This window comes from Natator depressus, chromosome 2 (assembly GCF_965152275.1).
Source record: "Natator depressus isolate rNatDep1 chromosome 2, rNatDep2.hap1, whole genome shotgun sequence".
Lineage (NCBI taxonomy): Eukaryota > Metazoa > Chordata > Testudines > Cheloniidae > Natator > Natator depressus.
The window spans coordinates 24,447,523-24,461,265 of NC_134235.1; the positions used below are offsets into that span (position 1 = coordinate 24,447,523).

At 38.5% G+C, this 13,743-nt stretch overlaps 1 protein-coding gene across 1 annotated transcript in view; it reads left to right on the plus strand.

The window, feature by feature from the left end:
• TAF2 (TATA-box binding protein associated factor 2) overlaps positions 1 to 13,743 on the plus strand; it is a 105,303-nt gene that overhangs the window by 20,161 nt on the left and 71,399 nt on the right. The window contains exons 5-9 of the mRNA XM_074943908.1: positions 5,651 to 5,792; positions 6,228 to 6,459; positions 8,152 to 8,336; positions 9,058 to 9,171; positions 11,715 to 11,814. Of these exons, the coding sequence (XP_074800009.1) occupies positions 5,651 to 5,792; positions 6,228 to 6,459; positions 8,152 to 8,336; positions 9,058 to 9,171; positions 11,715 to 11,814 (773 nt within the window). The remainder of the gene's footprint in view (positions 1 to 5,650; positions 5,793 to 6,227; positions 6,460 to 8,151; positions 8,337 to 9,057; positions 9,172 to 11,714; positions 11,815 to 13,743) is intronic.

Consider the following 13,743-nt stretch of genomic DNA (forward strand, 5'->3'; position numbering starts at 1 on the left):
AGGAAAGGGGAAGTTGATAGTAGTGAATATAAATAAGAAGTTAGCGATTGTAAAAAAAAATTGATAAGGGAAACAAAAGGACATAAGGAGAAATCTCTGGCCATCAGAGATAAGGACAACAAAAAGGAGTTTTAAAAATATATTAGGAACAAAAAGAATTCTGATAATGCTATTGGTCCACTACTAGATGGAGATGGTAAGATTATCAATAATAATGCGGAAAAAGCAGAAGTGTTCAATTTCTCTTCTGTATATGGGGAAAAAACATGATATAGTCTCATCTATGGTGATAACACTCTTTCCATTCCAGCAGCATCTCTAGAGAATGTTAAACAGAAGCTACTAAAGTTAGACATTTTTAAATCAGCAGGTTCATGTGTTTTAAAAGAGCTAGCTGAGGAGCTCGCTGGACGTTAATGTTGGTTTTCAGTACGTCTTGGAGCACTGGGGAAGTACCAGAAGACTGGAAGAAATCTAATTTTGTGCCAATTTAAAAAAGGGTAAAAGGGATCATCCAGGTAATCATAAGTCTGTCAGCCTGACATCCATCCCAGGCAATGAAGCAGCTGACATAGGACTAGATTAATAAAGAATTAAAGGAGGGTAATGTAATTAATGCAAATTTACATGGATTTCTGTAAAATAGATCCTGTCAACCTAACTTGATACTTTTTTTTAGTGAGATTACAAGTTGGTTAATAAAGGTAATAGTGTTGACGTAATATACTTAGACTTCTGTAGAGCTTGGTACCTCATGACGTTTTGATTAAAAGACTAGAATGATATAAAATTAACATGACTCACATTAAATGGATTAAAATCTGGCTACCTAAAATAGGTCTCAAAATATCATTGTAAAAGGGGAATCATTGAGTGGGTGTGTTTCCAGTAGGGTCTCGCAGGGGTCAATTTTTGGCCCTGCGCTATTTAATATTTTTATCAATGACCTGGAAGAAAACATAAAATCATCACTGATAAAATTTGCAGATGACACAAAAATTGAGGGCGTGGTAGATAATTAAGAGGAGAGGTCGTTGATTCAGAGTGATCTGGATCACTTGGTAAACCAGGCACAAGCAAACAAAATACATTTTAATATGGCTAAAAGTAAATATATACATCTAGGAAAAAAGAATGTAGGCCATGCTTAAAGGATGGGGGACTATCCTGGGAAGCAGTGTCTCTGGGAAAGATTTGGGGGTAGTGGTGGATAATCAGCTGAACATGAGCATGAGCTTCCAATCTGATTCATAAACAGGGGAATCTGGAATAGGAATAGAGAGGTTATTTTATCTCTTTATTTGGCACTGGTGCAACTACAGCTGGAATACTGTACTCAGTTCTGGTGCCTGCAATTCAAGAAGGTTGTCGATAAATTGGAGACGATTCAGAGAAGAGCTATAAGAATTAGTAAGGGATTAAAAAACATGCCTTATAGTGATATATTGAAAGTGTTTGATCTATTTAGTTTAACAAAGAGAAGGTTAAGGGGTGACTTGATTAGGCTCTGTAAGTATCTACTTGGAGAACAAATATTTAATAGTGGGGTCTTCAGTCTAGCAGAAAAAGGTCTAACACAATCCAGTGGCTGGAAGTTGAAGCTAGACAAATCGAAACTGGAAGTAAGGCATCATTTTGTAACAGTGAGGGTAATTCAGCACTGGAACAATTTACCCAGGGTTGCAGTGGATTCTTCATCAGTGACCATTTTTAAATCAAGATGGGATGTTTTTCTAAAAGATCTGCTCTAGGAATTATTTTGGGGAAGTTCTATGGCCCATATCATACAGGAGGTCAGACTAGATGATCGCAATGATGCCTTCTGGCCTTGGAATCTATCAATTTAAGTGCCTAAGCTGTTCTTTTCTGAGAATGAGTTAAGTACGTGCCTTGCTTAATGCAAAATGAGAGGAAGAGGAGGAAGAGATGGTTTTGATGCCCAACTTTATAACTTTTAGCCCAGTGGTTAGAAACTCACCTGGGATGTGGAAGACCCAGGTTGAATTCTCCCCTCTGCCTGAGGTGAGAGAGGATTTCAACAAGGGTCTCCCACACATCTTGGGAGAGTGCTCTAAGCGCTGAGCTATGAGATGTTTTGTTAAAGGTGTTCTACTTTGGATAAATAATCACCGGAGCAGGGGTACTAGTACCTGGGTCTCCCACCCTCCAGGGGGATGCCCTAAACAGCAGGCATTAGAATCATCTTCTTTCTCTTTCTACCTCTTACCCAATTACTCTGATTATTTATCCAAAATGGAACAGCTTCAACAGGAGCAATTGAGGGAGCAGTACTTACTCTTGGGTTTAGGCACCCAAGTATTTTTGTGGATCTGGCCCACACATCGCTCACAAGAGTGACTAAACTACCCCTTACTCACAAGAGCTTCTTTTAAAAATAGCCCTTTTGCCTTAAATGCACAGGCTTTTGGGGTAATGTTTTACCTGTTAACATCAGTCATCTGAAGCTATCCATTTTCACAAGGATAATTTGAAAGGGCATTCTGACTCATGGCTTTGAGCTTTCCTCACAATAGTTAAGAAAACGGTTCAGTTACCCCTCTCTAGTGAGTTCTGTTTTTTAAGTCTATTGGTGAAAGCCAAATATCTTGCAAGTTAAAATTATTTTCATAAACTAAATCAAGGTATATCGGAGCCAACTAGGCATATTTTGGTAAGGATATGCATATTTTCATATCTTCATCGATTTTTAAAGTTACATATCTCTCTTGACTGTCACATTGTGGGAGGTTTGATTTTATTTTATTTTTGTGTGTGGGTGGTCTGGTACATATTGTGAGGGAGAAATGTATATTCATATGTAGACTGGAATAACTGTGCTGGAACAATTAACTGTTTTCACAAAGAATCAAAAGAGCATCAGTATAACAGGTAATTTATATTTTCTGGGATGTATTTACATCAATCTTTCCTAGATTAAGCTTCTGCCATGATGGTGTCCTTTAGTAGTTGATACTTATTGTATTTACGAGTAGTATATTGGGGAGAAGTATGTTATACATGGTACCAGTAGCAACTTTTCATTTCAGCCCACTGTTTTTGACCATTTGACAGCAACTATATGTACAATACATTTCAACTATACCCACAAAAACTAAAATAATACTAGATCCATCCCAAACATCTCATTTCGCAGGTTTAGACAACTCAATCTGTCCTAAAAATACCTTCAACTAGCCTTAATAGAATTAATATTTATATACCTTTATCAGATGGCTAGCACTATTGTATCTATTACAAAGCTTAGACGGTCACATTGTCATTTAGGGAAACCCCATTTCACAGTTTTTTTTCTTCCTCGCCTTCTTTTCTGTTATGTGGGATAGTTTGCTAATATTTTGTGCAGGTTTTAGGCGACCATGTCACCCAGTTGATAAGAAACTGTTTTGAAATAATTACTGTGCTCATTATTTAGCCAGAAAACTATTGCTGCACAGTATTTATCTTACCAGTGGAATGCTGAATGGATTTCTTTTCTAAATGAAGGATTCGGGAAATGACAGAAACCTGTATTTAAGAACACACACACCTAGAGTAATGAATTATTTCCCCGTAACTGCTGTTTAAATTACTATGCAGTTTATTAGCATTATTTATTGATTAAAGCTACACGCCCCGCTCCAGGAAACAGTCAGGGAATAACTACTGAACATGTAAAGATGTGTGCGTTCCTTTTCTTCTTCATATTGCCTACAACACTGTCAATAATGTACTCCAACTAAGATGTTGCTCACAGTGGACGTTTGATCAAGTTTGGTTACATAATCCTTTTTGGTATCTGTTGGAAATGAAACCTTATGGAGTGTCGGAGTGCACTATTGACAACATTCTAGGCTAGCGGTTCTCAAACTTTAGCAACCCAAGGACCCCCATTTTGATTTAAAATTTTTCATGGACCCCCCTCCCCCAGCCACCTGCTCAGCCCCAGGCACTGCACCCACTCCAGTCATTCCCCCAAGACCCCATCCCCACTCCACCCCTGCTCCTCCTCTTCCCCACCTCTTTTCATTCCCTCTCCCAAGCAAGCCCCATCCCTGCTCCTCCTCTTCCCTCCCAGCACCTCCTCCTGGATGCTGTGGAATCACTGTTCCCCATCGTGTGGGAGGTGCTGGGAGGGAAGAAGATGAGTTGAGTTAATCAGTGGGGCCCACAAACTCCCTGGAGTACCCTTGCGGACCCCAGTTTGAGAAATGCTGTTCTAGGCAGTGTGGAGGTGCCGTGAAATGCACGTCTTCCTCTTTACGTTCGTATATCTGTACTTTTAAGATTCTTGGTGGATGGGATGTTTCCTGGCGCAGCCTTAACTGTCTAAATATAGTTTTGTTTTCTAATATGGATCACATTTAATCCTAGTTATCTAAGCATATTCCAAAGGAAAGGTGAATAAGGTAGTAAAAATGTGCCAGACTCAGGCAGTCAATCAGATATATAGGGTTTTGCTTGCAGACAGTCTACTCCGTTTGGGTGTTTTAACCAGGGAGTGGGTGGTTAGTGCTCTCAGGCACCACATTTTCAAATGCTCCATGTCAGCCACTAATTTGATCATTTAATTACGGGCAGGTCATTTAATTCCTTATTTCATCCTCCTTTAAGATAGTTATATTGTTTGCCTGCCCCACAGTTGATTTTTTAGGTATAATATTTATTATAAAGCATTTTTAAATCTATGCACAAAAGATGCCATATAAATGTCAAGTATTTCAAGAGACAATTGTTAATTTGAAATCGGTTCTGTTAAATATGTAAGGTAGTTTAAGGTTTTGCACTTCCAATGAATTGTCCTATCAATTTTTGTGATTTTACCACCACATTTCCCTGTTAACGTGTAAAAGACCCATACTAACATGGAAAACTGACAGTAGTGGTTCAGTGAAACTGTCTGTGCATGCAGTGCTATCAAATGCACAAATTAGAAAGAGAAATATTTTAATTCCTCCATTTCAGTTGTATTGTTTTAGGTGGTACTTGTCAGAATTTTGGAAAAAATGTTTAAACAGATAGTATTTTTAAGTTGATGGTGTCACTTTGAAGCTTAATTGTTGCAGCTATATTAAGACTGTGGTGGAATCTAGTGGACAAATCAGTTGAACTTTATTTCTGAGCAGTCAGTCTTAATGTACAGAAGGATAGCTATAAGTTCACACACAAGATTCTGGGAAACTAAACAAAAGCAAAGACACTTAGCAGTTGCCTACAAAGTTCTAACTGTAGTAGGATATTTTAAGAAATGTGTAAATGAGAAAGGGGATAAAATGTGGATATTACATGTAATTTTTGTGGAAAACATTTGCTGGGAAAACAGATCAGCAGTGACAGTGCAAGTGTAAAGATGTTTTAGTATTGGGGTGTTGGAAGGTGAAATGGAACCACAAGTGAAGGTTTTCATCAATATAAAATTTTAATATAGAAAATAGTTTGATAGCTTGATGGTACGTTGCAATATTTAAGCTTTAAATGGCCCAATTGTGTGAATTGTTGAATGTTCTCCACTCCCCCTGAAGTTAATGAGAATTGAGGGAACACAGTACCTTGCAAGATTTGAGCCTTAAGTGAATGTTTTCTGTAAAATACATTTTGTATGAATTGCTTTCATACACACACTAAACACATGGTTGCTTTCTTACTGCTGTAGAGTTAAAAGTCCTAAAGGTGCATATAAATTTTTCTCTGGACCAGCCAAAGGGAGGCCTTCATTTTGTGGTGCCCAATGTAGAAGGTAGCATGGCAGAGAGAGGGGCCCATGTCTTTTCTTGTGGATATCAAAATTCTACAAGGTAAGAATCTTAATCCTCAAATGTTATATTGCAAAACAGATCTTGAGTATTTTATAGAATCTCAGCATATTGGAAATACTCGTAGTAATAATTCCACAGTTTTCTAATTTAGTTTCTTGTGGAAAATGTCAGTTGCTTAATCTCAAACTTCTGTTTGGAGTGAATTCAACAGAGTCTGGCACAAAATGAACCACTGGAGATTTCTAAAGTCTGCATGGCATAATTTAATGGGAAACAGTAGCAAAGAAGCTTCCACTGCTGGCAGACTTGTGTGAAGTGTGAGAGCTGTAGAGTGGGGTTGCCTGCATGCCAAGTACCAAAGTATTTAGGAATATATATAGCCTGGAATTGGAGAGGAAAAAGTTGTCATAAAAAAGAAAAGTATGTAGTGTTTTCTTATTCTTCTCTTTTTTAACATCCTAATCTTTTTTCTAGATTTTGGTTTCCTTGTGTTGATTCATACTCTGAACTGTGCACATGGAAACTAGAATATACAGTAGATGCTGCAATGGTGGCTGTTTCAAATGGAGATTTGGTGGAAACAATATATACCCATGATATGAGAAAGAAGACCTTTCATTACATGCTGACTATTCCAACTGCGGCTTCTAACATCTCTCTGGCCATAGGACCCTTTGAAATCCTTGTTGATCCGTACATGCATGAGGTAATAATCTTCAGAGGACTCTCCTTTTTAGAGAACTGGTAACTTTATTTCATTTTAGTGCCTACAGCTAGATCCAGCAAGTATCAGTCCAAGAAAGATATTTGGTTAACATACCAGTCTCTGCTAGTACAATTATGGGATGATACTGATCTAGTGTTACAAAACCCTAACAGGATTTAATAAAGGTATCTCTGAAATAAAACTCTAGGTAGAAGTCAGGAAACTAGATTAGTTGGAATTGGTAAAAGGATACATTTTCAAATAGTTTTAAATACAAGCCAGTGCTCATAGTGACTACAAGTTGTTACCACATAGTTCAATGGCTTATATGAATAAATTGGTAGCAAGAGTCTTTCATGGTGGCCTGTTGTATTGTCCATGTCCACAAAATGAGCCATTATGATTTATACTCTTGTCTATATTCTCAGAGAGACTGAAGATGAACTAGGCAGGCAAATTAAACTACTTTTCACCTCAGGAAGTGGCCCATCTATGTCCCTCTTGGTTGGAGTTCAAGGGTATTGGGGGTTTTGTTGGCAAACCTACACTGCTGATGTGTATGCTGTATTTGATCTATTGAACAACTGAAGACTTTAGTCTCCAGTGCTGACAGTCTGATATCTTTCACAGGAATAAATTAAATATTTTAAAAATTATGTGGGAAATATAATATCTATTATAAAAATTAGTGGAAGTGATCTGAAAAATCCAGTGATAAAGAAACAGAAATGACATTTCTGCAGTGTTTTAATGGTTTGGAGGCATTGATCCAAAGACTCTCATGGCTGATGTAACTCCACAGAAATCAATGGTGTTACGCCTGTCAGAATTCCAGTCCATTGTTACCAATTGCACAGTAACCTTTGGGGAAATAACAATAACAAAAGGTACTTACTAGGATGAGGATATGATGTGTTTGAAACTAAATAACAATAGCAGCATTTCGGAGTGGTAGCTGTGTTAGTCTGTATCAGCAAAAACAAAAACAACAAGGAGTCTTTGTGGCACCTTAGAGATTAACAGATTTATTTGGGCATAAGCTTTCGTGGGCTAAAACCCACTTCATCAGATGCAGTGGGTTTTAGCCCACGAAAGCTTATGCCCAGATAAATTTGTTAGTCTCTAAGGTGCCACTAGTACTCCTCGTTGTTTTTGTAAGAGCAACATTTGATTCACTTGCTACTGTCCAATATAAAATAATGCATTATTGCGTGAAGGAAGATAGTGTTCAACAAGGTACCTGATGGATTTTTAAAAAAAGTTATGCCTTTTGAGTAGTAGACATCAGTAGGTAGACATCCTTTGGAATGCTTCCCAATCTCCTGGTCCAAAATAGTGTCTGTGTGTTGACCTATAGTGCACGCTGGTGAATGGGCTAACTTAAAAAGTTTAGTACTGCATACCTATGTACCTTGACTCATTATACAATACCTTTCAAATAAATTATTTTTCTGTTGCAGCTCTCACAATTAAGATTGGCATCACAATGCCCTTTTCTTCCATGATACCTGTTACCACAGCTATAAAAGTGCTGGTTTCTGTTACATTCCAGTGGCCTCTTACATAGGGACAACACTGTTTTTCTTTTGATTTTTTTCTTTGTTTTAAATGTTATGTAATGTTAATATTTGATATTTATATATTTAAATATTGCTACGTTTCCCATTAAATTAATTTTGTTTTGTTTTTCAGGTGACTCATTTTTGTTTACCACAGCTTCTCCCATTGCTCAAACACACCACGTCATACCTTCATGAGGTCTTTGAATTCTATGAGGAGATTCTTACCTGTCGCTATCCTTACTCCTGTTTCAAGACTGTTTTTGTAGATGAAGCATATGTTGAAGTAGCTGCTTATGCTTCCATGAGTATTTTTAGGTTAGTATTTATGATGCTTATATGTCTAAAACTTTGTGCTGAGAGAGAACCCATCCCTTTTCAGGTGATGAGAAGATTAGGGCCAAAAATTTCTAAGTTGGGTGCCTAAAGTTATACTTAAATAAGGGCTTGATTTTAAAAGGTGTGGAATGTCCACAACTCATATTGACTTCATAGCGTGACTTAAGATACCCAAGTTTGAAAATATTGGCCTTTGTCCATACTGCTGTCTTTTAATATAAGTTTCTTATATTTTTTACAAAGACATTTATATTTAAAATAGCAAAACAAAACCCAGCACTTGCAAGGCTGCAGTTTGCTTTCTGTAATCAGAATTGCAGTCACATAAAACATTTAAGTTCGTGTTAAATAAAGTGCAGCTGTCTTACAGAAGTTTGACAATTCGTTGTATTTCTTCAGCTGGAAAAAGGTGCCATGTATCCATAGAGTTTCACCATGTAAAACACAAAAAGCAAAGTTCTGTAGCATTAGTTCTGTATTTGGGACAGAAGCATTATATGCATGTGAAAACAGCTGGAGATCTTTAGGTTATTTAAAGGGGCTGTCTTTAGGTTATTTAGAAGAAAAGTAGAAATTAAGTTATTTGCATGGCTAAACAGTGAAAGATTCCCAAATTATAGTATCACATATTGTATTTTATTTTTATTGTGTTTCCTTCTCTTGTAGATTGTGCTTATGTTCTTTTTTTGTTTTGGTCTAGCACAAATCTTTTACACAGTGCAATGATTATAGATGAGACTCCACTGACAAGGAGATACTTAGCTCAGGCTCTGGCTCAGCAATTTTTTGGCTGTTTTATATCCAGAATGTCCTGGTGAGTATCATAAAATAGTACTATATACAAAACAGTAATAGGATATTTTGGAAGTATAATTTGCATGTTGCATTTTACCCTAACAGTAGGCGAAACAGTATCCTTAGAAGAATTATTACAGATCATTAGGATCATCAGTGAATAAGAATTCAAGAGAAATTGTTTGGTTTCCTGCTGAAAGAGAAAATAAAGAAAAAACATTGTTCCCACCAGCTACTAATTACTGAAATTATATAACCCAATGTATGTAGTCATTATCAAATAAGGTCGGGCAAAGTGAGTAAAAGAACTTAATCTTAGGAGATCAGAATCTGACATTAGAGGTTGATTGTAATAGTAAATAAAAAAATTGTAAGGGTTCTATGAAAAAATGATGAATGAAGGGTCCTAACTAGCCTTTTGAGACCTGTAGCTGTTGGACCCATACAAGCTGATCAGGTCTGTGAATTTTTGGTTCTGGAATAGGTTAATCTGTTCAGAAAAAGTATATCTCACAATGATGTGTTAGACCGTGGTTCTGGGCATTTAGATATGCACAAAGAAGATTAATCTCACGTCATAGGTAGAGCTATTAGTGCTGCCTTTAGTTAAAGTTTCCCAATGCTTTCCATTAAGATTTTTTTTTATAAAGTTGCTTATCATTTTGCCAAACCTTAACTATTTGATATGAAATTTTCCATGTCGGCTTTCTGCCTCAGGTTGAATTTGAAAGTTTTAAGAAAAATTGCATAGTTATTTCTGAAAACAAGATAAGAGAAAAATACTGTTTTTTCTCATGTTAAAAAAATTCTTACGACTGTTTTGCTGAGAAGCTCTAGTGCCAATGTGCTTTGGAACAAAGACTTGAAATTTGGCAGAGGGATTGCCTTTGTTTGAAGGATGTGCCTTTTGATGTTCCTGTGAAAATTTGGCCAAATTTGGCCAAGTTATAAGCCTTTGAAAAATATGCACATATTCTTAGAGTTTGGCAGGTAAATTTTCTGAAGATTCCACCTACATTAGTCTGTGGCCTGTGTTGTGCAGGAGGTCAGACTAGACAATCATAATGGTCCCTTCTGACCTTAAAGTCTATGATTAGAGCCACAGGGGCTGATCATGACTTTCCCTGCGATTTTCTCCCAGCTACTGAAGGCTGCTGTAGTACGTGGCGCTAGAACTGATGGCACAGAGACTCTCTTCTATGCTCTCAGTATTGCCATCTGCTGCCACCCAGGCAGTGTGGAGAAAGAAGCAGCCTGACTGGATTTCAGAAGGAATAAAAGGGTACTTGTTCAGTGGGAGAACTAGTGGATTACGACAAGAAGCCTGGTGAGGGTGGATACTGGGCCTGGGAGCTGGCAGCGGGAGGGAGAAGTCTGGGAGCAAAGAGAATGGGATTGGCTGGGCAAGTTTACGAGGATGGGGAGTGCCTCACCTGCATAACTGTACAACTCTACCCATCAAAAATCTCTTGCAGTTTCTTTCTATTCTTACCCACCTGTCCATCAGCCTGTTAGCATTCATGTAAAGTCTTGCCTATACTATAGATTTCAGCCATCAGTGGCCTACCACGGGTTTTGTGGCACCAGTGCAAACTCCTAGCGTAGACTAGGCAAAGCTACTCTGAACTATTTGCCCTGATGTATCTTAGCTGTGCTGAAGACTCGATTGGTCACTAATAGCTGTAATTGGGGCAAATTACTGGTATAGACAAGACCTTAGTGCCCTTTACAAGGGCCCCTTTGGTGCTCTTTCTCCCACTCACATCTTTGCAGCCATCTATGCCACTCTTGTGCTTGGAACTTGATGCTATTGTTCACCAAGTGGCTTCCTTCTGCAGATTCATATCCCTCCTCAGAGCGCACTTCTCACAGGCATCTACCCAAGCATGAGATGGTTGGGGTGGCAAAACTAAAGATATTCTCTAGGAATTGTTTTGAGGAAGTACTATGTGGTCTGTTTTATACGGGAGACCAGACTAGATGATCATGATGGTCCCTTCTGGCTTTGGAATCTGTGAATCAATTAATATATTTTGACTTCAATATTGATGAGAGACTCTACTGAGTAGGAACTGCTTCTTTCATATTTGTATAGCCTTAAGCATACTTTTGTACATACTTAGTTGTGATTATTTTGTGTCCGTCTTTTCTATGCACTATACTGTCTAACTCCTGTCTATCACATTAAAGTAGCTTTCAAACAATTAAGATTATGTAGACAGACATGGGTTTTAATACTTACTAAAGTAAGTATTCTAATCTTTTTTATTGTTACTGTTTCAGCTAAAATCAATTTTTATATTTTAATCTGGGCTTCTGTTGTAAAAGAAATTCACAATTTTAACTGGCTCTTTGGTTTCATGAATCCCATCCAGGTGCAAATCTCACATAAATCGGTTCACAGCTCATCAGGCTCCTATTGACTTAGACTTGAGAAGTTATATAACCGGCTGAAATGTGTGCATCAGTGAAACATGAAGCATGAGCTGCCCTTGGCTAGTTCAAAATACCCTGCAAGTCAAGGAGACATTATAGATGTCTCATAGTTTTTTCTTATTGCAGGTCAGATGAGTGGGTGCTGAAAGGAATCTCTGGCTATATTTATGGCCTTTGGATGAAAAAAACCTTTGGTGTCAATGAATATCGCCACTGGATTAAGAAGGTAATGAGACAAAAGAGGTTTGTTCTTGTAAAGCATGCATACGTTTTAATTTAAAGATAAGGTAAGGTAGAAACCAAATAATATAGTTTTGCATTACAATTTAAAGGGACACTATCAACTTAATCATACTTCTGACAGAACACTTTTATCTCCTGTTTCAGAGTAGCAGCCGTGTTAGTCTGTATTCACAAAAAGAAAAGGAGGACTAGTGACACCTTAGAGACTAACAAATTTATTTAAGCATAAGCTTTCGTGAGCTACAGCTCACTTCATCGGATGCATTCAGTGGAAGATACGGTGGGGAGATTTATATACATAGAGAACATGAAACAATGGGTGTTACCATACACACTGTAACGAGAGTGATCACTTAAGGTGAGCTATTACCAGCAGGAGAGCGGGGCTGGTGGGGGGACCTTTTGTAGTGATAATCAAGGTGGGCCATTTCCAGCAGTTGACAAGAACGTCTGAGGAACAGTGGGGGGTGGAGGGGGGGAGGGAATAAACATGGGGAAATAGTTTTACTTTGTGTAATGACCCATCCACTCCCAGTCTCTATTCAAGCCTAAGTTAATTGTATCCAATTTGCAAATTAATTCCAATTCAGCAGTGTCTCGTTGGAGTCTGGTTTTTGAAGTTTTTTTGTTGAAGAATTGCAACTTTTAGGTCTGTAATCGAGTGACCAGAGAGATTGAAGTGTTCTCCGACTGGTTTTTGAATGTTCTAATTCTTGACGTCTGATTTGTGTCCATTTATTCTTTTGCGTAGAGACTGTCCAGTTTGACCAATGTACATGGCAGAGAGGCATTGCTGGCACATGATGGCATATATCACATTGGTAGATGCGCAGGTGAACGAGCCTCTGATAGTATGGCTGATGTGATTAGGCCCTATGATGGTGTCTTCTGAATAGATATGTGGACACAATTGGCAGCGGGCTTTGTTGCAAGGATCGGTTCCTGGGTTAATGGTTCTGTTGTGTGGTTTGTGGTTGCTGGTGAGTATTTGTTTCAGGTTAGGGGTCTGTCTGTAAGCAAGGACTGGCCTGTCTCCCAAGATCTGTGAGAGTGATGGGTCGTCCTTCAGGATAGGTTGTAGATCCTTGATGTTGCATTGGAGAGGTTTTGGTTGGGGGCTGAAGGTGATGGCTAGTGGCTTTCTCTTATTTTCTTTGTTGGGCCTGTCCTGTAGTAGGTGACTTCTGGGTACTCTCCTGGCTCTGTAAGTCTGTTTCTTCACTTCTGCAGGTGGGTATTGTAGTTGTAAGAATGCTTGATAGAGATCTTGTAGGTGTGTCTCTGTCTGAGGGGTTGGAGCAAATGCGGTTGTATCGTAGAGCTTGGCTGTAGACAATGGATCGTGTGGTGTGGTCTGGGTGAAAACTGAAGGCATGTAGGTAGGAATAGCAGTCAGTAGGTTTCCGGTATAGGGTGGTGTTTATGTGACCATTGCTTATTAACACCGTAGTGTCCAGGAAGTGGATCTCTTGTGTGGACTGGTCCAGGCTGAGGTTGATGGTGGGATGGAAATTGTTGAAATCATGGTGGAATTCCTCAAGGGCTTCTTTTCCATGGGTCCAGATGATAAAGATGTCATCAATGTAACGCAAGTAGAGTAGGGGCATTAGGGGACGAGAGCTGAGGAAGCGTCGTTCTAAATCAGCCATAAAAACGTTGGCATACTGTGGGGCCATGCGGGTACCCATAGCAATGCCGCTGATTTGAAGGTATACATTTTCCCCAAATGTGAAATAGTTATGGGTGAGGACAAAGTCACAAAGTTCAGCCACCAGGTTTGCCATGACATTATCGGGGATGCTGTTCCTGACGGCTTGTAGTCCATCTTTGTGTGGAATGTTGGTGTAGAGGGCTTCTACATCCATAGTGGCTAGGATGGTGTTTTCCGGAAGATCACTGATGGATTGTAGTT